Source organism: Candoia aspera, chromosome 4 (genome assembly GCF_035149785.1).
Source record: "Candoia aspera isolate rCanAsp1 chromosome 4, rCanAsp1.hap2, whole genome shotgun sequence".
Lineage (NCBI taxonomy): Eukaryota > Metazoa > Chordata > Lepidosauria > Squamata > Boidae > Candoia > Candoia aspera.
The window spans coordinates 103,021,942-103,046,797 of record NC_086156.1 but is presented as its reverse complement, the minus strand read 5'-3'; the positions used below and the strand labels follow the sequence as shown (position 1 = coordinate 103,046,797).

The 24,856-nt window shown below is 43.7% G+C and overlaps 2 protein-coding genes across 2 annotated transcripts; one reads left to right on the top strand and one right to left on the bottom strand.

Moving 5' to 3' along the window:
• The first annotated feature begins 5,285 nt into the window (after positions 1-5,285).
• Positions 5,286-10,482, top strand: PRSS8 (serine protease 8). The gene is made up of 5 exons (XM_063301414.1): positions 5,286-5,369; positions 5,850-6,012; positions 6,794-7,068; positions 8,327-8,493; positions 8,942-10,482. Exons 1-5 carry the CDS (start codon positions 5,315-5,317, stop codon positions 9,317-9,319), a joined length of 1,038 nt encoding a protein of 345 aa, XP_063157484.1. The 5' UTR covers positions 5,286-5,314; the 3' UTR covers positions 9,320-10,482.
• A 1,242-nt stretch (positions 10,483-11,724) lies between these two features.
• KAT8 (lysine acetyltransferase 8) lies at positions 11,725-24,623 on the bottom strand. Its single transcript, XM_063301411.1, has 11 exons — positions 24,270-24,623; positions 22,286-22,360; positions 19,599-19,774; positions 19,354-19,407; positions 19,078-19,242; positions 18,630-18,719; positions 17,537-17,677; positions 16,210-16,303; positions 15,606-15,756; positions 15,255-15,409; positions 11,725-13,348 (listed from the first exon to the last, which is right to left on the bottom strand). Exons 1-11 carry the CDS (start codon positions 24,532-24,534, stop codon positions 13,284-13,286), a joined length of 1,431 nt encoding a protein of 476 aa, XP_063157481.1. The 5' UTR covers positions 24,535-24,623; the 3' UTR covers positions 11,725-13,283.
• Between the last annotated feature and the right edge of the window lie 233 nt (positions 24,624-24,856).

Below are 24,856 nucleotides of genomic sequence, written 5' to 3'. Positions count from 1 at the left end.
TAGGCTATGGGGGCAGGATGACAGCTCTGCTTATTTCTGAACCCTTGGCTGGAGGCTGTGACATCTCCTCAGTTTTATCTTAGAGCGAACACTTACTGGTTTCCCATCCTACTTCCTGAAACCAGTATTATTAGCATGATTAGGAGAGGGTGGGTTGCCTGTTAGATCGCAAGAGGGCAAAGGTCTGTATTGAGAAAACACAGACGGAAAGAGAAAGGGGTGGAAATATTTATTGGAGTGTCTCAAGAAAGAAAAGTTGCCATCTAATTTTTTTCCACTGGGGCTTTCGTGCTTTCAGCAAAACTCAGTGGGTATGCCACAAGGAAAGTTGCTTAGCTGCGGCTGCATTTCTAGGCCTGGAAGAGCTGCGCTTACTGTATTTCTGCCTGCCAGAATTTAAGAAGGAAAGCTGCGACTCTAGTCTGTGCTCACTATTTAAAAGGAAGGGCTTGCCAGAATACGAACCTGTTGCCCGATGTGTAAGATCCTTTTTAGCTGCTCTTTGAAAAAGGTTTAGCTGTTTAACTCCAGGCCTGCGATGTCCTTTTTGACAGATGTAGAAATATAGTGGTATCTGTCTGAGGTGAGAAGTTGGAGTTCTTTTTTAACTGGGAGGAAATGTGTCCTTGGAGCAAAAAAAAAGAAAGAAAAAAAGCATTATCTCCTTTTTGACTGCTACACCCACCATTTTACAAATGATACGGCCAATGGGCTGGCTTCTGAAACTTCCATTATTTTCTTCCATCAAACCCGAAACTCCTAGCAGAAACTTCTAGTAGTCAAATACACTTCAGAGAAGAGGCATTAAACTCCAAGCACTTGGGAACAGCGGGTCCTGGAGCATTTTGCATATGGAAGTGTTCATGTTTGTGTTTGTCCTTTCAAGCCTGCAGTTGGCCAGATTATGTCTGTAATCAAACAGAATAAGGAAATAAGATGTAAGATGGTTTGGCCCTCAGGGCTCATCCAGGCAGCAGTACCAGTGTTCAGTTTTGGAACATGAGAATAAAGTCAACAGCGCCTTTTTCTTCGCCCTGAGCCACTACAACCGAACCCTGCACTCAAGAATAATGGATGTAATTTCCTAGGCTTTGATGCTTCCTTGTTTCAAAATCCTGCCACAGGATCAGGATTGTTGGGCCAAATATTTGTATTGGGTTGGCAAAGAGGGAGAGTGATTTTGCAAAGCATAAAACACAAATTTAAGTTACTTCCAGCAACTGAGATCTGCAAAAAAAAACCCTGTTTAGTCAATAAGAAGTCAAGTTATACCACGTTGGTTCACGCATTGCATTGAGACATGGTGTGACTTGCTTAGTTTCAGCTTAGTGAGATGTATGAACCCAGCCACTGGGGTATGTAAATCAATAAAACAATACAATAAAAACAATCTTCTTAAATAAACCCAGCCACTGTGGTATGTAAATAATAAAACAATACAATAAAAACAATCTTCTTAAATAAATAAATAAAAGGTTATAGCTTATTGTTAAGTAGAAACAAGGATACCATGGTTTGGTCAAACCATGCTTAAAACAAATAGTGACTTAGCACAATGTTGAAGGTAGTACCTGATTGATAGGAGCTTTTCTGGGGTCCTGTCCAATTTGGAGATGCCAAGGACTGAACCTAAGTCATTCTGCATGCATTGTTGGTTTTTAATTTCCCCTCTCCTCACCTTTCAGCAGTCTGTGATTGCTGGCACTGAAGAAGCCTGGCCTTCTTTGGGCTGTTTTCTCCCGAGGTTAGGATTTCTTCCCCCCTTCCAAAAAAAGCACTGTAGTTAATTTTACAAATTTTGGGTCTGAAGGGGCCTTCACCTTTTAATTATTTATTTAAGAAGATTGTTTTTATTATATTGTTTTATTGTATTTTAACTAATAATTTATTCCTGTTTTATTGTAAGCTGCCCAGAGTCGCTCTCTGAGTGAGATGGGCGGTGACTACATTTTATATATAAATATGAATAAATAAATAAATAAATAAATAAATAAATAAATAAATAAATAAATATGGATGGCGCTATTCTGAATATGTCAGGACCAGCACTCGGGAGAATTTAGACTTTTATTGTATCCGTGTTCCTGTTACTAGCAGAGATGCAGAAACTAGAGGACAACTTTGCCTGTTCTTGTTGAGAAAAGATGCATTTGTTGAAATTCTGCCTTTCAGGTAAACAGTGAAAGCAAGAAAATATGGATGTCTCTTGGCCTGTTTATTTCTTGACTGAAAAAAAAGTGGTCTAGTTGAAACTAGCCATGTCAAAATTTTAACACCTTGGGAAATCAAATTGTGTGTCATTTGCCCACAACTGAAGCTGGTGGCACCAATTTGCTCTAAGAGTGCATCAAGAAGTGCCTCTCTAATGTAAGCTGTTGGCTCATTGGTGTGTCCCACAGGTATTCAGTCTTGCTCGGGTTGAGCCCTGAGAGGTGGGTTGATGTAAGAGGGCACGGATAGGTCAGACTGGTTTCCTTCAGTGGCTTTTTCTCCCTGAGGGTGTGGCAGGTTTGAACGTCACGAACAAGTAACCCAACAAGTCAGCTTGGATCTATTTTTAAACATCCTTGTTGCTCATCCGGTCTTGTAATGAAGAATCAGATAGCAGGATTGGCTTGGAGGCCTAGAATTAGCCGCTGGATTTCAGCTGTGACATCTCAAGGGTCTTTTCCAAGAGTCAACTTGTGCCTGAGGACTCTGCCCTAGTTGGGAGCAGATTTGGGTGAGCAGTTCTATGCTCAGGTTATTCTGCAGACACGTCAGTAAATACAGAACCCCTCAAAGAAGGATGTTGCTGGTCCTTGTTTCTAAATCCTACCGTAGGAGATCAGGATTGTTGGACCAAATATTTTTATGGGGTCCCCAATCAGGGGTCCCCAAATGCCATGAGGTATTGATGGATGAACATTGACATCACATGGACTGTACCATCCTGGATGAATAATAGCTGGTCAAAAAAGTTACTCTGAACCTGACCTCAGTGGAAGGGCTTCTTCCCAGAGTCCCATCAAAAGAGTACAATCAGGGGTAGTGGGCAGGGGATTTCCAGCATGAATGGATGGCATGGCTCAGATTTTGGCAATTTCGTGTGGAAACTGCGAGATGAGAGGGTTTATTTAAGCACATTTTGATTATCCAGCTCAGCTTCTCCCAATTTAGTGGCCTCCAGATGTGTTGGTCTATGGTTTCCACTATCCCCAGCCAGCGTTTGGTTCAGGAAGGCTATCAGGGCACTCATTTCTTAATCGTTTCAACAGAGGCACTGAGATTATGGAGTAGTCTACCCTTGAGATCTGCCCAGTTTCTTTACCTTTAGTTTTTAGATACCTGTTGAACTTAGAGCACTTCTGCACAAGGATTGTGGTTCAGTTCAAAAGCAGCTCCAGACCTCTGTAGTCCATAATATCAGCAGTGTTCAAGAGCTGAACAGACTTATTTGTGATTCAGCACTGGGATAGTCAAAACCACAGAAAAATTAAATTCTTTTCATTTTTTTCTTTGAACCACCATGGCTTTATGGAGCCTGTGCATGGTTCGTTCCCCATTTGTAAGAACTCTTGCCTCACTTTGCCTCCCATCTTCTGAACCTCAGCCACCTTTGCAGGCATTTCAAGGGGAAAGGTGACTTGATGACTTTGCAGCTCCCCTTCATAGGAATTGCTTAGATTTGTTTTGGACATACAACCAGACTAGTTAATGCAAAACCTATCCCCCATCCAGGCCACCACAAACCACTTCCAGGTAGAGAACATCATAATTGGATGGATCCCCTTTGAGGAGAAACAGAATGTTCTGGGATTCTCTGGAATGCAATGTTCCTACTTTTGCACATCCATAAACTACTCAGATACCCATGATATGAAATAAGGATGTGTAGGGGGTGTATAAACAATATGTTCTTTTTCCCTTTTGTGTGGAGTGGAGCTGATGCGATATTTTGACACTGCAGGACTGGGACAGGGCAGTGGTTCAGCGATCAGAGATCGTCTTCAAACTGCTTTTGACGGATTGAATAGTAACAATGAGGGTTCAGATGTGCCCTTACTATATGCTGATGCACCTCCTCGCTTGGTTCTTTAATCTGCTCCTTTGCTTCTGGTTTTGCTTATCACGGCGCAGCCTTCAGTAGGTGGGGAGCATGACGTTTAGTGATGTAATGCACAATGAAGAACAAGATTTGGTCATGTTTCCGATGTCCTGATGATTCTGTAGCTGGAGCCGACTTCAAAGGGTTTTGGTGTAGCCTGGCAGGGCGGGAAAGAGATTCTCAGAAAGCAAAGCTGCCGTGAGAAAAATCTGGGCAGGAGGAGAGAGAGACTGACTCAGGTTCCCTAATGCAACCTAAGGAGGAAACTTAGGAAAAGCCCACGAGAAATTGTCTTTCTCTTTCTGTCACTGTGATGATGTCACCCAGCGTGTAATTTCTCAAATGAAAAGTACAGGGGCTTCGGTGGAGTCCGGTATTGAGACCTTTGCTCTAAAAAGGGCTGTGGCTTTATATTTTATGTCCTGTTTCCTGCACCTTTCACAAGAGGCAGAATGCACTGGATTGGGGCTGCTCTCTTCAATGCTGTTTCCGTTTGATTTCCATCCATGGCCCTGCTGTTCAAGGCAGTGTGGCTTGGGAAGGAACATTGAGCAAGTTCTTAGGCACACTGTGCTCGATTCACTTCTTCCCAGATGCTCTTAAAGAAAAGTTGTGGCTCAGCCTTGGGCCCAAAATAAGAGAGGAGAGTTAAGGCCATGCATTCAGCAGAATTGAGGGGTAATTGGCTTCCTGTGGACATTAAAGCAACATGCCACAGGTGTATGAGGGTGGGAAAAGGGGTGTCCTAAGGTGAAACCACTTTTCATATACAAGAGGTATAACTGATATGGGCAGTCCTCGCTTAATGACCACAATTGGGACCAGAATTTTGGTTGCTAAGCAAAGTGGCCATTAAGCGAATCTGACCCATTTTATGACTTTTTTGTGGCAATCATTAAGTGAATCACCGAGGCCATTAAGCAAACCACATGGTTGTTAAGCAAATCATGTGGTTCCCCATTGATTTTGCTTGCCAGAAGCCAGCCAAGGTGGTCGAAAATGGTGATCCCATTTGACTGTGACGGTCATAAATGCGAACCGGTTGCCAAGCATCCAATTTGTGATCATGTGACCGTGGAGGTGCTGTGATGCTCATAAGTATGAGGACCGATCACAAGTCAGTTTTCTGAACTGTCACTAAGTGAATGGTTGTTAAGAGAGGACTACCTGTACACTGCAAGGTGTATCTCATGTCCTTCTAATATATCTTGTTTTTTTTCCTTCTTCATGTTTTTCTCCTGTTCCTATTCTGCAGTCATGAAAGAGACCAGCACACAAGAAAGTAAGAAATTTGTGAATATTGCACATTCTATCTATTTTCTTACCTTTCCTGATTCCTTGCTGGCTAATTTAACTCTGCCCTCCCCTCTTCAATTCCTGTTTTGGATTTGTTCCTAACAATCATGGTTTAGTTATCATACCTCTTTCTATTTAAATCCTCAGTTCTGCAACTTTTTCAAAATGGGATTCTCTTTATCTATCTATTCTTGGCCTTTGAGATTGCAGTAACAACATGCATGTGCTTCCACATGTTACATTTTCAGCAATAAAAACTGGAAGGCAACTTTTAAGTAAAGATAAGAGACTTTTCTGGTTGCTGATTATATTTCTCATTAACCCCCCTGGAACAGAAGCATACTCACACAGCCCTGGCTAGTTTATCCCATGCCTGTATTTGTTGACCAACAATGAATAAGGTGATATGACGAATTCTAGAATGGATTTTTTTTTCCCCTCATGAAAATGTCTTACCTGTCTGCAGTGTTGTGTGGGGTTCCTGCCCTGGGACGGATCGTGGGCGGTCTCGATGCTCAAAATGGACAGTGGCCGTGGCAGGTCAACCTGAACTTCAATGGTCGTCATGTCTGTGGGGCAGCCCTCGTTGCCTCCCAGTGGTTGCTTACAGCTGCACATTGCTTCCCCAAGTAAGTCAAGGCGTCCCTGAAAGATGTGTATGTTAGGAAACAGACGGGATGATGTTGCCTCCCTTAGAGAGAAGGTTTCAGGGGTGCTGGATTCAGTATCCCAGACTTGGTGACACACTGGTGAGGCATTGTGGAGTTTGTAGAATGCAATCAGTAGAAGATATTAACTCTCTTAACTCGGTATGACAACTTGGTCATTGCCACTGCTGCTGTTAACCACTGTGAGTTCAAAACGCTTTGGCTGCATTACTTTAAAAGCTCCCCTGTCAATTGTGAGATTAAGGAGGGTGTGTGTGTGTGTGTGTGTGTGTGTGTGTGTGTGTGTGTGTGTGTGGTAGCTCAAGCTGCTAGATGCCGTACCATGCCCCTTTCTATTCGGTGAAACTCATTAGCTGTAGATTCAAGGCGGAAAAGGAGGTTCTTTTCATACTTCCCACTAGTTTGTCGGACTCACGGGCATGAGAGATAGTAATGATCTCAGTGGCTTCTATAAATTTAATGATAAACTAATATAATACAATTCAGTTCATGGCTGTTAGTCACACTAGCCTGATGCAGCCTTACAGTTAAGAGGTAGTATATCTTTAAACATCAGGGAAAAAAAACCTCAAGTGGGTGATTCTTGCCTTCTTGCCATGCTTGGGTGCTTCCTCGGGAAATCTGCCTGGCCCCTGTTGGAAAGAGAAGAGTGGGTCTTGTGGGTCTTGATGCAGCAGGGGTGACCTTACAACCCTAGGATCTCAGACATGTCCTCTGACGCAAACCATCTTCCTCTCTACAGGGTGAACCCGATTGATATGTATGAAGCAACACTGGGGGCCTTCCAGCTGAAAAACCCCTCAGCAGACATCCAAGTGAAGCTAGTGCAGGAAGTGATTAAGCACCCCGACTTCAATGAAGATGAAGGCTCTCAAGGGGACATTGCCCTGGTGAAACTCAAAGGAGCGATTTCTTATACTCGGACTGTACGGCCAATTTGCCTGCCTGCCTCTTCAGTCACCTTCCCAAGCGGCATGAAATGCACTGTCACCGGCTGGGGGAATATCCTTGCATCGAGTAAGGATGGAAGATTTCATCTACAGGCTGTAATCCCTATTCCTTCCCCAATCTAGTGCCCTTGGATGGTGGTGGTACTAAAATTTCTCATCAGCTAACTGGATAAATTTGGCACTTGTAGCTTCGGCGTACCCAAAGGACGCCAGGTTTTTTATTTCCTGATACAGTGTGTTCAAGGATGCCAATATATCTGAAATGGTGAACCATTTCTGTATAAATGGTGCAAATCCTTCCTGGTATAATCAGGTTTTAGTTTTCCTCCTATCTCATCCCAGACATGTTTGTCCAATTGAGCATTAGGCCATCAATTTGGGGTATCCAATATTTCATTTGCACAGCACCATTTTTCTTTTTATCAGAACTAAAAGGAGCTTGCAAGGATATAAACATGTAAAATAAAACCATAAAACAAAACATTATTTGATGATGATGATGATAACGACAGAGCAGCAGTTGGAAAACTTCTAGAGGGAGCAGGCAAGGCTTCGCCCTGGTCGCCTGAAATTACAGTGCCATCTCCAATAGCTTTGAAGCCGTTAATGAGAAAATGCAGAAGAAGGAAGCCAATGTTCAGAATACTTGAGCACTTCCTTTACCAAAAACAAAAGGTTTTAGAAAAAACGGTTTGGGATGCTTTTGCTTGGAAAAAAGTTGACTGATCAAGGTGTATACAGTAAAGTCATGCATGGCATGGAGGAAGTTTGCAGGGAAGATTTCTGAAAATCCTTGGATCAGGCGGGTTCACTGGATGAAGCTGATTGGGAAGAGATTTAGAATAGAGGAGAGAATCGGCATCTTTACTCTGCATGTAATTAATCTGTGAAATTACCACAAGAATGGTGATGGCTACTAACCTGGATGGGGAGTGGATTGGATTCATTCACGGAGAACAGCTCTATCAAGAGCTATTGGTTGGGGACAGGGTCTCCAAATGGTAGCTTCAAGGCAAGAACAGGAGAAGTGGGGCATGGCTCTGTCTTCTGCTATTGAGCGTTCCAGAGACAACTAGTTGGGAGAGAGAAAATGCTGGGCTAAGATACGTGTTCGGCTGATCCAGGAGGAGGTATTCTTACGGTTATCTGAGGTTGGTCGGCAATGCAGAGGAGACCACCTGGCTTCCAGGAAGTCCTGAGATCCAGCGCTCTTTTGTTTGGAATTCCACACCTGAAGGAAAACTGCCCCTCCTACTTATGCATAAGACACACATCCTCCAGGATGTCTTGCCTCCACACTGACTCTACCATCTCTTTCCCTGCAGCGACCCTCCCCTTGCCCATGACGCTGCAACAGCTCGAAGTGCCCATCATTGGTCTGGAGACCTGCAAGTGCCTGTACAGAAAGAACCCGGATCCCGAGGAACCCCACATCCTCCACAGTGACATGCTGTGTGCCGGCTTTGCAGAAGGCAAGAAAGATGCCTGCCAGGTGAGAACACCTAGAGGAGAGGAGGTTGGGGGTGCCATTAATTGGCAAAGGGTGGTGGTGGTAGAACACGAGATCCTGAAAACCATCCTCTGCATGGGTTCTCAGTTATCTCATGAGGGTTGTGCAGGAAACATGCCTTTATTAGATGAGGTCCTGTGCTAATGAGCAGTTGAGTATTCCATGTTCTAGGCCAGACCAGTGTTTCTCAACCTTGGCAACTTTAAGATGTGTGGACTTCAACTCCCAGAATTCTGGAAGTTGAAGTCCACACATCTTAAAGTTGTCAAGTTTGAAAAGCATGGCTGTAACGTCTTTCCGTTTCTGACCCCCCTTAATATCATCAGACAGTTGTTAGCCTGTGTATTTGCAGGCTCTCTACTTCGCTTCCTTTGCAAAACAAAAAACAAAGAAACCCCCCCCATGGCTTAATTTATTTTGTTTTTCCTAGGGTGATTCCGGAGGCCCCCTTTCCTGTCGCATCGGCAACGCCTGGTTCCTGGCTGGCATCGTGAGCTGGGGAGACAGCTGTGGGGCTGCCAGTAGGCCCGGTGTTTACATCCGCACTTCTGTCTACGCCAACTGGATTAAGGAAAAAGTCCCAGAAGTGCAGCTTCATGAAGGGACAGTCCATATAGAGCCCGTCTCTGAAGAGGGCTTGTGCTCCAATACTACAAGGCAGGATGGACCTTACGATGACATCCAAGCCCCACCAGACTGGAGCCAGCCTCTGGACCCAAACAACAGCTCTCCCAACAACTCCTCTTCCCCAGCCTGTGTGGCTAGCCTGCCACTTCTTTTCCTTCTCCTTCAGAGCTGCCTGTGGTAACTTTCCACTCCCACCCCACGTTGCGTAGGGAGAGCGGTGTCTTCCTGTTTTTATACTCATGGGGATGGTCCCACTATTTCATAGCCTGCTGCGCTTCAAGTTTTCTCTTTGCACTCTGGATGCATATAATGCAGTGTGAATTAGAAATGGTACTGTTCCTCCGAAGCACAAGTTGCTTCTAAGACCTAAGCCTTAAGTCTTAATCTAGTATATAGCTTGTAAGTCCACCTGCAGCCTTGGTCTAGCATATAGTTTTTTTTAGAAAAGTTCACACTTCGCTCCTATTCCTGGCCTTTAATCTGAAGATCTAATTCATAATTCCCAGGGATGTCTCCTTTTTGCCCCTTCCCCCTCGCCAGTGACTTGACCTTTTTTTTTTTTTTTAAATCATAGTTGGATACAAGGCTGTAAGCCACCTTTGTTATTGTGGACACAATTTCATAGTGGGAGTCTAATCTTTTTATGCAAATTCCTGAACTGCCTTTGAGTATGACTAATCTCTGCGTTCAGTATTTGGCTCTCTTCTACAGCTGCATTCCTCACATACATTTTGAAATGTGATCGGTTTCGTGACAGGTTTCTCCTTTCCAGCTTATAACGTGGATTCTCTGTGGCCTTCCCCTTCCATGCTTCCCAACAGTGTTTGTCAAGACAAGGTCCTCCACAATAGCTGGACATTATTCAAGGGTCAGAGCTAGGCCCTTTGAAGAGAATCAGTCAGCTGAATCCTTTATCTCTTTCTCTTAGGATCTAGTTCAGATCATGGGCTGATGTCTTGCCCAATTTGGTAATTCAGAGAGCAGCATAATATGCCCTGAAGTAATTTCTCCCTCCTAAAGATCACTATCTTGTCAAGTAGGTAACGCCTTTAGTAACTTGGGTGATGTGGGGTTGGTTAGCAATCCTGCTGGCCTGGGCTGTTACAATCTCCACTTACGAGGAAGAGATCGAGAACATTGTTGGAAAAGTATGATGCAGTTGTAGAAGAATCACTGGGCTCTGAAAAGGGATATTCTATGCAATTACTTCTGCTCATTTTTGGTTTGCTTGGCCCTAGTCTCTCTTCTGGGCTGCCTGTGACTGACTTCATATTTACTCATCACTTCTGGCTCACCGACTGAATAAAAGGAGACTCAGCAGAGGTGCTGGGACTTTGAAACCAACCTGTTACATTTTGATCCTTGACTGGGCGATTAGGCCCGCTTCTGCGTGCTGTTTGCCTTGCAGTTTTGCTTGATTAAGCTGTAATTGTAAAGCGATGGAGATACAGCCTCAGGATGTTTCTGCTGTGCAATTTATGAATCCCTTCAAGGTTGGGGGTGGGCAGGGGCAGAGATTCTGGGCTGTTCTTGTGTGCAAACGCATCAGGAGTTGTGAGAAATATCAAGTAGTTTTCATTCTGCATGAAGTGTCACCAATTCTCGGCATGACTGATTTATGGAGCAGCATGACTCAAATGTGAAGATGAAACGGAATGCTTTCTCAAGTATGCTTGGACAGAAATATTGCCAGCATGGACAGAGAATTAAAACGGGTGGTACCTGTGGGACCAGCAACGATTGAAATTGCCCTCCTTGGCTGGTTACAATTGTATTTAGATGATTTCTATTTGCACAACTTTTTAAAAAAGGAGAAATGTATGCATCATCTTTTGAGGAAGGATGAAAATCAGATGCTGCTTTCAAGATGAAGGGTTTTAATAAAGTGAATGGTAGTTCTACACTAATAAGGCTTTTATTACTAAAGGGAAGCTCTGTGGACTTTTTCTTACAAGAAATGTCAAGGTGGAACTAGAGAAAATTTAAAGCGAAGCAGCTGTTTATAAGCATTAGGCCATGCTGGCAGAGTTCTTCAGGTGTGCGCAGGAAGTACATGCCACACTAGCAGGATCTGTGGCTCCTACTGCCAAGTGTATGACTCATGGAATTAAGCTTGTCACGCGAGCTGTCCGCTGAATAGTTGGTATGAGCTGGTCAAGAGTTTGGGATTACTGTAGATGTGCAATTCTTACACAAAACGGTCACCAGACCCAAGCTAATCAAGAAAAACAACCAAGTCATATTTTGCAGATGAGGAACACTAAGGTTGAGTGTTAAACTGGTACCTTGGAATGTTGTTGTTAGTCAAACCTTGTGGAAATGAGACAGATGTATTAGTAAAGCCCTTCACCACAGCGTAACAAGTTGGTTAACTACCACTCTTGTTAGAAAAAGAGTTTCCACGACCTAACCATATTGATAAGAATCACTCTCCATATCCTGCTACAGGACTGCTCTTCCTTAACAGGTGGTTTTCTCTGGTTTTCCCTTCCGAGGGCTGTTCCTCGCCATTTACAATTTTTCACTATGCCACCATTAATGGTTGCCCTGCAATTCTTGTGAATTAGTCATGAAACGGCACAGTACTTGTTTTGTGAGTTTTTTATTAAAATATTTCTTCAACAGAACACACCATATATATGGTATACACACAAAAAGTACAGCAGGGCAACTATATGAATAGATGATTCTACCCAATACATCCACCGCAAGCTCCAGGGTCCCCCCCAAAAATCACTGGCCCCAGCATTAGACATACGCAAGGACCTTCGTGGAAACTGGGTGTAGAAGTAGCAAGTTTTTCCCTTTGGTCCACTTGATTGGTTCGAGAGACCTCTGATCTTTTTGAAAAGCCCCTTCTCATTTGATCACTACCGAAATGCAGTTCATACCATGGAAGGGGACACGTCAAGTAGTAATACAATATCCCTCCAGACAGTTTTCTCCATTCTGGAGTTCGTCCGTTCGTCCGGGTAAAGGCTGCCGTTTAGAAGAGCACCTAAGGCAAAAGCAGGTTTCCCCCCCACTTCGCTCAGTATTCTGTTTCCGTAGAGAACCACTTACTTCGAGGCTCTGCAAAAGAAACTGGTCAACTTCCTTGTAGTCACATCATAAAAGCCACACTGCACTATGGAATAGCCTTACAGCTGGAAGCGACACAGGACTTTTAACTGTTACATGTGCCTATTTCCACTTTTTCCCCGAGTCTTGGCACCCAAACCTTGACTCTCCCGCTACCGGCTACTAAGCATTCAACTCCAATACATCTGTTCTTTTTGTCAGCATTCACCTTAAAGTTGACTGTGGAGCAAAAGATACTACTTCAAAACGCTCTCTTTCCCCACACTGTTCATAGCTGTGTGACAGTGGAAGGATTCAAACGACTTATTTAGTATAACTAAAAACATGTAAGGCCTTGGATGGGACTTCTAAACTACTTGCCTCCTTTTGAAGACACTGAGTGACAACAGCTCTACCCAAAGAGGTTTTTTCTCAAGGATTACAGAAGAGAGAGATTTTTCAATATTTTGAACAAAATTGATGGGTTCTCCAGCCTCTCATTTGGGGAAGCTGATCTTCCTTCCTAAGATAGTCTATCATCTGTATTTTTCAATACTGCTGATGGTGATTGCTGCCTCCAACTTTTCTTGATCACATGCTCCTCAAATATCCAACCCACGTGTTCGTTTACTGCTCAGATCTTGTTCCACCAAGATTCTGCCATATTTATGACCAGCTTGATTCTGGAGTAGCAGTGCCCTAGAGTCTCTAGCTAGGGTAGGTTAGAACTGTCAATAGCTCCAGGTCAATAAGAAATAATAGGAGGACTCTATCTGTTTCTTATTATAAGAGTGAGGACACCAGTTCTATCTTAGGAGCAATATACCAGGTTGGGCAGGAAGGAAAGAAATGGAGTTCAATATCAAGCAACGGAAGAAAAAAGGGGACAAATAAGTAGTCTTCATTCAAATGAACCCACTGGGACAGTTTCTGCAACGCTCAATAACATCTGTCCTTCCCCCAACCCACCTGTGCCCATTCAGTACAAGACTGGCATCAATGCTAAATTACTGAACATCTTCTAAAATAGAAAGCGGATGTGTACTGAGGCCAAGCCCCTTCAGTTCTTCAGGTCAGTTTTTCCTTCACTTCTTGGAAATCTTGGCTTGCTTGTGTTTGGGAGGTGCCCATCTCAGGCAGAGAGAATCCACTGTAGAAATTAAAAAGGGAAGAAAAGGGAATAAGACAAGTCAGCAGGTCTGGGCAGGTAAGTGGAAAAGGGCAGAGCAGACAAGTGAATTCCATCACTCTCTCTGATATAATGGGCAGGGATGTCCTTGCCTCAGCTGAGAATTCCTGTGAAAGTTCAACAGGTTGGTCAAATTGAGTACTAGAGAAAGCACAACAGGTACCAGCGTGAGTAAAATCATGTCTTGGGCTGGTAACAACAAACACAAGTAAGTGCCATGGCAAATTCCTTTTCGTGTTTAAGAGGCTCTGCTTGCCATCCAGACCACCATGCATTACAGAGGCAGAGTTATGCCTCGTTTGTACCAGGCTCCTGCCCCACCCAACAGGTAGCTCCTGACTGAGCAGCTTGTTGGAAAGGAGAGAGACCTGGGAGGGGGTGTAAGTCATCCCCCTGCAGCTCCTGTTACATAAATGACATCCTGGAACGTTATCAGCTCTCTGGGGAAAAAAAAACAATGCCTCTTTCAGCAAAAACCTGGAACACCTGACTCCTTCCCAGGTGCCTCTGCATTTGCACTTAGGAGATACTGGGCCTTGTGCGTGATTGCCAGTAAATCAAAAGCACGTTATTCAGCTTAGTTGTGGAAACAACTTTGGAGAGAGGTGGGGTAAGAGGTAATTTAAATGGTTGTACTCATATTATACAAAGTATTCAAGTTTCTCTGCATTTATGTTGTATTACTGCTTGTGCTGCAAAACGGGGAAGATCTTGTGTGCGCACACTGCAGTGGTATAAGCGAGTGAAGATTAGATAAACATCCAGTTTTGTCTGGAAACCCTAACAAGAGCTACATGCAATAAGTACGTACTATTTGCTGAATGATTTGTTTCCCATGAAATGTCAAAATGTATGCAGTTTTCTTTCTTTGTTGTTGTGTTTGTTCTTGGGTCCCTTGACTGTAATAAACTTTCCTTCCATATGAATTGGAAGGGACAAGCAGAGACTGGCAATTCTTTCTCCCTAAAACAATCTCACCCTATGAACTTTCACCAAGCTTGAAACATGCTTCAAGTAAAAGGCTAGTATTCTCCCACCACCTCTCCTGCATTCCGATATGGTAAACGAACACACAGAAACAAATAAATAATCCTTCCCAGCTATCTTATGGGAGTTATCTATTAACTGCCTGAGCTCATGCAGTGGCATGGAATCAGTTGCTTAGGAGACTTAACAGTCTGAAGTCCATTCCTGAGAGGGAATCAATGTCAGTTTAGTTGGGATTAGACAGTGCAGCAAAGACTGGAAAAAGGTTTTAGAAATGGGGAAACTAAGAGGACGTGTTTAGAAGCAAGCAGCCTGCAGCTCAGGCAACGGCCTGAGGAGGATCCCCAAGGTCACATAGGTGAAGAAAGGTGCTTATGGGGAAACTGGGAAACTGAACTAACAGAAGAGAAGGCTCTCAAAGACTTTATAGCACTGAAGATCAGGGAAAACGGTATGCTATAGGGAGAAAGAAAAACAGACATACTCATATCCACACCCACACAGGACAGCTAAAAGAAAGACACACACACACGAGAATGGTTAAAACTGGGAATCTAAAGAAACAACAGGTGGTGAAATGTGGAATTAAAGGGGAAGGAAGATGGGGAAAATATGCAAGAACTGCATGGACAAAAAGGGTTGGGGACCACAGGCCAAGAAGCTAAATCCAGCAACTTTAAGAATCCGGCAGGAGATCTTGACAGTTCTACTGTCACTGCAGATCTGGAAAGTGTACACAGGAAAAGAGGGGAAGAGAAAGAGGAGGAGGAGTGTGGAGTTAAGTGTCACATATAGATCTGAACTAGCAAACCAGACTTGGGAGTCAAAAGCATGACGACCACAGTTGTGTCCTGCCCACCGTTTCCCCATTCTCCAGTACCTGTGATAGGAGGCTTCTTATACTGAGCACTTTTGAGATGCTCCTCAACCAACTTTGGAGTGACACAGATGACGTGCTGCCCCTTCCAATACTTGACCATGTTCAGTGACTGCAAGGTACTGATGATGTCATTCTGTGTGATGCTGGTCATCTGGCTGTGCCAAGGGAAACGAACAAAATGAGCAGCAGCTGAACAAGTACAAGATAAGGAGAGGTCAGGAGTTCTTTTAAACAGGTCACATCAAGGTCAATCAAGGCTCTCCATAGCAAAATGCTGCAGAAGGGCACATGTTCCTCCCTCAACCCCAAGGGGCATCTCTTACTATAACTAGTAGTCAAAGCTGCTCTCACCTGAGATCCTTGATGGAAAGAGTGCCTCGGAAATCCCGAAGGATCTCTAGCAACACCCACGACCAATAGCTACGGTAACTCAGCTTGCCAAGGTCTGAGAGGGGCTTTTCGGGGGATCCCACTGTGCTTTCGAGTTTGGAGAGCTCATAGCCTGTGGAGCAAGACAAGGCCTCAAATGCATCTCAGTTCAGAATCTAGCATTTCAAGGACTGGGAGCTGACGGAAAAGCTCAGCACCAGATCAAGGGTGTGCTGTCATGATGAAAGGCTCTTGCAGAAACCTGGTCCTAGGAGACAAACTCATACTTTCCTGGGGTGCGGGGGAGTAAGTCAATGATGTAACTTCAAAATACGAGAAGTACTAAATATTTAGGACCCTAACTCAGATTAGGTGCCTCTAGAGTGATCAGGACAGCAGGGATATTACAAAGGGTGGTAGGTAGGGTAAATGTAGCAGAAGAACCCCAACACTAACTTGTCACCCTTTTAATGAATCAGGGGCAAAATGGGATTATCTCCAAATCCAACTGCAAAAAGCAATTAGGAGCCTGATAATCTACTCTGCAGTTCATTTTTGTTATTCATGGCTCAGAAAACAAGCTTACTGAATGCAATGAGGAATTTCCCATAACCCCGCCTCTGGTAGGGGGGCAAGGTAAGGATACAAGCCACATTATTTCCATCCGGGGATTCCTTCTCCTAGGAGGAAAAAAATAACAGGAGTCAAATAAATGATGGCATGAAACCTGGCACTAAGCAGAGAAATCAACATCCAGAAAATCATAATGTTCATTCTTTAAAAATCAGTTACCACTTGTAGCCATTATATCTGGCAGCCCTAGAGATAACTATGGAGAGAAGTTTGCTCCACTCTCATGGATAATAAAGTCTATGCTTCCTCTCCTGCTGGAAACTCTCTGCTAAACTGATCTTGGTACTAATTGATTTATCATCTTCCCTCCCTATTTTTTTTTAAAAAATTAAAAATTATTTATTACATTTGTGTCCCATTCACCATTCAAGAGCTCAAGGCAGCCAGCACACAATGCCCTCTCTCAATTTAATTGCAACAGCAACCCTGTGACCATAAGGTTCTTCTGAATCATAGTGACTGATCCATTATGATTCCAGGGCTGCATGTAGACAATTAATGGTGGTATCACAGATTTCAGGAGAAACCAGAGATTCCCAGTAGATAAGACACACACACTCACATGCACTACATATACACGTAGCAATTTCTTCTCCCCCTCCCTGTCAGAAGTCAAATTAATTATAACAATTGAACAAACATAAAAATGTCTATTAAACTACATTTTCTACTTCTGCGATGTTCTTACCACACATTCATTTTAAACACACAGAAATAAGATCCTAAGTGTTCATTTGGGCTGCGCATAAAATAGAAAAAAGTAACCAGAGCTCTTAGTTCGGAAGTTCTGCTGAATCATTTGGGTCAGCGATGAACTGAAACCCAGAATGCTTGGATGGTTCTGTGCAGAATAAGACACAGATGGAGTGAACAGGGCTAGTGCACATGATGCCCTCCCCGCCGTCTCCTGCATAACTCCCAGGGCAGCAACTGCCCCTGATCTTCCCAGGGCCTTCCCTCCCCATAATTACTGCTGATGTCCCAATGGCCTTCCTGCCCCTCCCAATCTTCTCAGAGCCCTTCCTCAGCCATCACCCTCACTCCCCTTGACTTTTCCCCTGTTCCATTCCAAACCACTTCCACCTGGAACCACCATGTTTTGGTCCATGAATGGATGAAAACAGCAGATCAAAAGATTGTTAAGTTTTGATTTAGACGCAGAGCACCTAAAACCAGTAAAGCACAGAATATATTGCATATCCCCAGTGTTTGTCCTCCCCTTTATGTCACAACTTCAGTTACAATTCACGCTCCGCCCCCTGAACACAGGCAGCCAATACCTTGGAAAAGTAGCCAACAATATGGGCTCCTTGCCTGTCCACCTCAGTAAGGATGTAGAAGACAAAGGGCTCCACATCAAAGTAGAGGGTCTTATGATCCAGGAATAGTTTGGCCAAAAGACACAGATTCTGGCAATAAATCTGAGGGGGGAAAATCAAGCATCAATATGGACAGAGGCTTCAGACAAAAAGTGTGAAACCCAGGAGCAAAGGCCCCTTCCCTTTTCCTTACCAAAAAAAAAAGAAAAAAAAAGAAAAGGCGTGTCTGAGATAACCTTTCTAGAACAATAGTACTTCATTCACAACTGTAACTTGTTGTCTAAAGCCAAAATCTGGTTTTCTAGAGTGCAAGACAGTATTTCCAACTTGTTCAAAAAGCCAAGAATGCATATCAGAAAAATAAAAAATAATTTTGTGTAAGCTTATTTTTCCTCTTTTGGAAGCTTTTGAGCCTCACATATAGATATCTGCAATCCCAACTGTTCCCTCTTTGAACCAGGCCTATCTGGGCCATTCTGTGAGCAGTCTGGCAGTCTTCCAGAAGTTAACCTCCCAAAGCAATTCCAGACGACACAGGCCTGTTTCAGGGCTGGCCCATGCCCTGGAATTATGGATTTGCATATCCCAACTTACAATCAGCCTGAAGTTTGTAAGTGATTCTTTGAAAAGAAAATGAATCTTCTGGTTGCATTTTATATTCTACATTATCTGATACATTCCATAACTTCCTGATTGATCTTCCCAAAATACAGATGCAACCAGTTCTTAACTATGATTTTATCCATTGTTAGGGTTCAATAGAACAGCCTCCATATTACTACCCATGCCCAAGATTACCCTTCCCCTATCAATGAAATAAACATTCTCAGCCACATGCATTCAGTTAAAAACGACTTGCAAATGTGTGGAGAAGTGAACTATATACCTAGTTAATGACTGTTTATGACTATCCAGAGTGACTGACTTTGTATCTTAAGAGCCAGAGTTTTCAAGAGAGTGAAGATGGCAAACTCCAGGTTCCCAACATAGCGAACTTGCCACTTGGACCATAGAAAAGGAAAACTGGAAACCCTGGAGCTGAAGTGAGTCTTACCTTGTGATCTTTGCCATCCACCTCATATACTGAGATGTTGTTTTTGCGGTAGATTTCTTTCCCTGGTGGTTGTCGCCACTGACATTGCCCCTAAACAACAACAACAACAGGACCTATGAGTACCAAGAATGACAGTTATCCATAATTTTTCTCAGTAATTCCACCCACTGACTTGTTCTATATTTATTTGGCTTTTGATCAGGTTACTATTCTCCAGCTTCACTGCTGAAGCATTGCTCTTTTAGATTTTTCTGGTTGACAACACTGAAAATACTGAAACTAAATATGCAAGTTCAGATTTATCGGTACACACTGATTCCCAAACATTGTTTTCTCTGCCTTTCTGATACTGTTTCATTCCACTTACAGGTTCTATGGTGCTCGATTCTCTTCCACCCCAACCTTCCCCAGCCCGGTGCCCTCGGCAACCGTTCTCCCCTTTGCGTACAAGGTGATAGCGGTAAGTCTTCTCAAACTTCATGTACTTGAGGCAGTATTCACAGATCCACAGCTTGGGCTGCTTCCCATAGTCTTCTGGGAATGGTGAGAAATACCAAGCGTCAATCTCATAGTTCCCAATATGGATTTTGTCCACATATTTCACTTTGGTGATCTGAGGAGAGAAAAGGTAAGTGGTGGCCAAGAAACACATAATGCTTCCTTTTCCAATACCCTTTGGGTTTACAGCCAGACAAGGCTAGACTAGAGATTGATAAACACTCACTGCTTCATGTTCCTTCTCCAAAGCTGCTGTAGTCGGATCCATCTCGGCGTAAGTCTGCAGTGGGAGAAAACACTCTGGTGGGTAACAGCAAACATTCCCTGGAAAAGTCACCTTCTATTGCCAGCATAAGGGTAGCAATAGCACCAAAAGTGCAATCGGGTACTCTGGTTTTTTTCCACCTCTGGAATGGCCATTCTGAAGCACAGCACAATTCAACCTTCCTAGCCACCTCTCCCCTGCATCACCTTTTGGACATGGTTGATTTCATCATGTTTGCGCTTCTGATTGCGAGTGATCTTGCGCTCTGGCTGCTCAGAAAGTTCATTCATGTATTGATCAGTGTTCTTCTGCACAGCATCTTTGACTGTCTTGGTGAGGGCCAGGCGGTTCTTATCCACCCACTCATCCAGACGTCGGTTGACTGTGAGAGCCGGAGGAGAGTTAGGAGATCACAGAAATCTCCCCATTCCCCACAACCATCCCACCCAAAATATTCCGCCCCACACAAAATATTCTAAATGTTCTCTAGCTAGAAATCGAAATATGGGAACACAAATGTCAACCCATCCTGCCTTGCTCTAATCTGGGGTGAACAAAATATAGATTGGAATCTACTGATGGACCTCTAGATGATTTGCCATAGACCAGCAAGTATTTCTGACTGCCAGTGACTTATCAACACTATACAAAAATCCCTACCCCAAACAAAGCTTTCAATGTGTGTTCCAAAGATTGTGTGTGACAGCTTCAATTCTAGTACTAGAAAAATAAAACCCTGAATTGACATTAAGTGAGTCTTCTTCCTGATTTCCACCAACAAGCACTCCTCTAGTGACTTCCTAGAGCTCAACACTGAACTCAAGACATACAATTTCTTCTACGGTCAGGACCAGAAATATTGGAACAAGGATAACTGTTTTGGCATTTGGCCTCTGGACACCACCACACTGAAGCTGAAAGGAAACACACCCAGAAGGGAGCGAAGTCAGGACTTTCAGCTGTAATTCAAGGGGTTTGACAAAAGTGGGGCACTAACTATTCAGGAAGTACAGCCAGTGGCATACACACACCCTCATAGTTGGTGGCTCCTAAGTAAGGGAACAAATGGCTGACAAGCAGCTGCACGGCCAGGTGTGGCCTGTTTCCTGGGTACCCCATGACCAATCAAGCAGATAAAAGGCCTGGAGGTGGTTCTGAGTGTTACATTTGCATTTGGTAGCTGTTTACTGGAACTCTCAACATGAGATCCAAAGAGGTGTCCATGCGAGTGAAGGAGGCCATCATTAGGCTGAGAAAACAAAATACACCCATCAGAGAGATAGCAAAAACATTGGGAGTGGCCAAAACAAGAGTTTGGACCATCCTGAAAAAGAAGGAATTAATTGACAAGCTCAGCAACAGCAAAAGGCCTGGAAGACCATGGAAGACAACTAAAGTGGATGAATTCTGGTCATGGTGAAGAAGAACCGTTTCACAATATCTAGCCAGGTCAAGAATGCTCTTGAGGAGGTAGGCATGTCACTGTCAACATCTACAGTCAAGAGAGCTTTATGAATGCAAATACAGAGGCTTCACAACAAGGTGCAAACCACTAGTAACGCTCAAGAACAGAAAGGCCAGATTAGACTTTGCCAGCAAACTCCTACAGTAAAAAAGCCTGCCCAGTTCTGGAATAAGATTCCTTGGACTGATGAAACCAAGATTAACTTGCACCAGAATGATGGGAAAAGTATGGAGAAGGAAAGGAACAGCTCATGATACCACATCACCTGTCAAACATGGTGGAGGCAGTGTTATGGCATGGGCATGTATGGCTGCCAATGGAACCGGGTCACTGGTGTTTCTTGATGACCTGACTGCTGATAAAAGCAGCAGGATGAATTCTGAAGTGTATAGGGCTATACTTCCTGCTCAGATTCAGCCAAATGCTGCCAAACTGAGAGGACGCCGCTTCATATTGCAGATGGATAATGACCCAAAACATACAGCAAAAGATACCCAAGAGTTCTCAAGACAAAGAAGTGGGATGTTCTTCAATGGCCAAGTCAGTCACCTGATCTCAACCCAACAGAGCATGCTTTTCACTTACTGAAGACAAGACTGAAGGCAGAAAGACCCACAAACAAGCAGCAGCTGAAGGCAGCTGCAGTAAAGGCCTGGCAAAGCATCTTGAGGGAGGAAACTCAGCATTTGGGCATATCCATGGGTTCCAGACTTCAGGCAGTCATTGACTGCAAAGGATTTTCATCCAGGTATTAAAGGTGATCCTTATGTTTTATTGATGTTGGTTTGTTCCATTACTTATGAGCCACCAACGATGGGTGTGTGTATGCCACTGGCTGTACTTCCTGAATGGTTAGTGCCCCACTTCTGTCAAACCCCTTGAATTACAGCTGAAAGTCCTGACTTCGCTCCCATCTGGGTGTGTTTCCTTTCAGCTTCAGTGTGGTGGTGTCCAGAGGCCAAATGCCAAAACAGTTATCCTTGTTCCAATATATTCTGGTCCTGACTGTACTTCTTACTCTTGACAAGCAAACTTTCCTGCAAACTGGGATAACTGGCACAGCTTGGGTCACACCACACTGTGCTAAGGCCACACTCTAATGCTTCTTTATCTAACAATTTATCATTAGGGTGCAGATAGAAACACAAACTTAGTTAGGAAACCTAACTAAAATTACAGATTTCCCTATGCTCATCTGATCTCAAAATGACTTGACTGAACAACATAATTTATGGAAAATTGCAGGAAAAATAATAAAAGTCTTGTTATGTTTAATTAGATTCGATCAGTGTTCAGTTGGTTAGGAATTCTAGGAATTATCATCCCAGTTTAATCTGCAGGGCATGAGATTAGGGAAGACTGAACTAGATAAGACACCTCACACTTTTTCTTCATTATACAGATATAGAATCTGAAAATGGCACTTACATCCTACATAGTGAACATAAAATTCCTCTCGGGCTTCTTGTTCATTGAGCCGAGACTGAATCACCTCTGCAGAATCTGAAGGGGAAGCAACCATCAATCTGGTTAAAGAACATTTCAGTGATAAAAAGTGAGAAGTTTAAGTCAGCCTTCACCTATATGTTGCCCTCCAGATGTGTTGGGTGGGAATTCTAGCAGTTGTAATCCCAGAACATCCGGAGGTCCCTAAACTGGAAAAGACTGCTGCAAGTTAAAAATATTTTATCTTGAAGCATCTTAGTTATTTATATATCAAATTTAGTCACCACCCATCTTGCTGAAAATAGCTAAAAGAAAAGAGCAGAAAAGATTTTGATACTTTACCAATGCTGTATTTCTGCAAGTAGTATTTTTTTACTGTACTTATATCCCACTGCAATCAAACAACTCTCAGCATTAAAACAATACAGAAAAATGATGTTTTGGAATAAACAGTAGGAAATCACTATAAAATCAAAACAATATAACAAAAAAAAAGTAACAACAGAGGAATAAAACAAAAAGTATAACAGACATGGCCTTCTGGAACAGTTCAGTTTTCAGAATCTTTTGCAATACACCGAGGGGGCCAGCTTGAACTCTACAAAGAGGCTGTTCCATAGAATCTGTGCTGCTAGTAAGAAAGAGCACCTCCTGGCTGCAACTCCTGTTATCTCCCAAAAGAGCAGCCCTAGGAACAGTTTATCCCTAATTAGGATTAGGAAGATAGTGGCCCAATGTAATAGAAAATAAAATGTAACTGAAAAAAGACAGTGAAACACCTTTTTCTCCTCAAAAATAGCAAGCCACCATGCAAGTAGCCTATAAAACTTCAGTTCATTCTTACCAGCTAAACTTGAGACACTGATGTGGGCATTGTGTAACCAAGGACCCACAATAGTACAGGAGTGCGAACACAGAGAAGTCTCCATTTATTTCTATAATATGTACAAGGATACTTTAGAGAAGTGTTACAGAGGAAGAATAAGAATGCATACAGATACTCCATGCATGTTTAGCTGCAATTAAATTATACACTGAATTATACATTCACTGGATTATTGTTAATCAGATGTGCCAAGGATCACAGTCTTAAATGACTGTACTAAGACTCGAAGCTAGACTGAAAGTCATCAGGTTATCAGTCTAGCTTCGGGTATCATGTAATAAATTATAGGAAATAGATCCTTCCAGTGGTGGCCCAAAAATTGTGTCACCTCCTTCAGAAACTAATATGATAGCTTCCTTCTTCTCCTTGGGGAAATGGATTAACCATCCATTTCAAAAAAGGAAAAGACCTGAGTATTTCACAACTATGTGCAACTCATGTTAATGATGTGTATTACACTGTGCTGGATGGATTTGGCTTTAGATGGTTTATGGCACTTTAGGAATTTTGAAATAATTTGAGATTAAAAGTGCTAATCAATAATTGTCTTTATAAATAATAATAATAATAATAATTTATTAAATGTGTAAGTTGCCTGATTCTAAACGGCTCTGAGCAGTTCACAACATACAAAGAAATTACAATAAAATCAATAAAAGATAAAGATAAAAGGGCATCCTGCATTCACTGTGAGGAAGGGTAGTGGATAAGCACTTGCTTTATTTATTTGATTTACTTCCTGTCTTTCCTACAGGAACTCAAGGCAGCATACACAGCACTCCCCTCTTGTGTTCTTCCCCACAACATCCCTGTTAGATAGGTCTGGCTCAAACAGAGTGACTGGCTCAAAGACACCCAGTAAGCTTCCATGGATAAGGGTGGACTTGAACCTGGTTCTCCCTGGCCGTAGTCCAGTACCTTAACCACTACAAGCCACTGGCTCTCCTGAAAGTTGATCAAAGTGTATTTCGGCAAGTTTCATGAGCCGAGAGCCCTTTCCAGCGTGAACTATATACATGGCGCTGAAAAACGGGGAAGGAAGGGAAGACGCCCGTCCCGTCGACCTGGAGACGCACTTACGCCACGTCCCGTCCCCTCGCCGACACAGGTAGGTCTCTCCGATCTCCACGGTGACTTCAGCCTCGCGACAGGTCGGCGACGAGGACGAGCGGCTCTGGCTGCCCGGGCCCCCCGCGCTGCCTTGCCTCGGCGCCTCCTCTTCCTCTCGCCCCCCCGGCCCCAGGCGTCGTGGGTCCGAGCCGGGGGGGCTCCCCCGGTCCTCTCCCCCGCCGCCTTTGTCTGCAGCGGAGGCCGTTTCGCCTCCTCCGGGCCCGGCCGCTGCCATGACAACCGCCACCGCGACAACTCACGCGCAGACACGCGCCTTGTTCGCAGCTAACGGCTCTTCCCACTCTGCAGGCCCAAGCCGGAAGTGATTTCTCTAGTCGGAAGCGGGGTCATCCTAACGATAAAACTTCCAGGTGATGGCGCGCATCTGTGACGCCATCCAGCCGGGTCACGTGACGTAACCTTTGCCACTCACCCAGTGCAGTGTTGCTGGGAAACCGAGTTCCCTGATAGATTTGATTGATGTTCATCATGGGGAACGGTGATGGTCACTCGGAGAAGCTTGTGCTTTCTTTTTCAAGTGAGCCCCACCAGACACC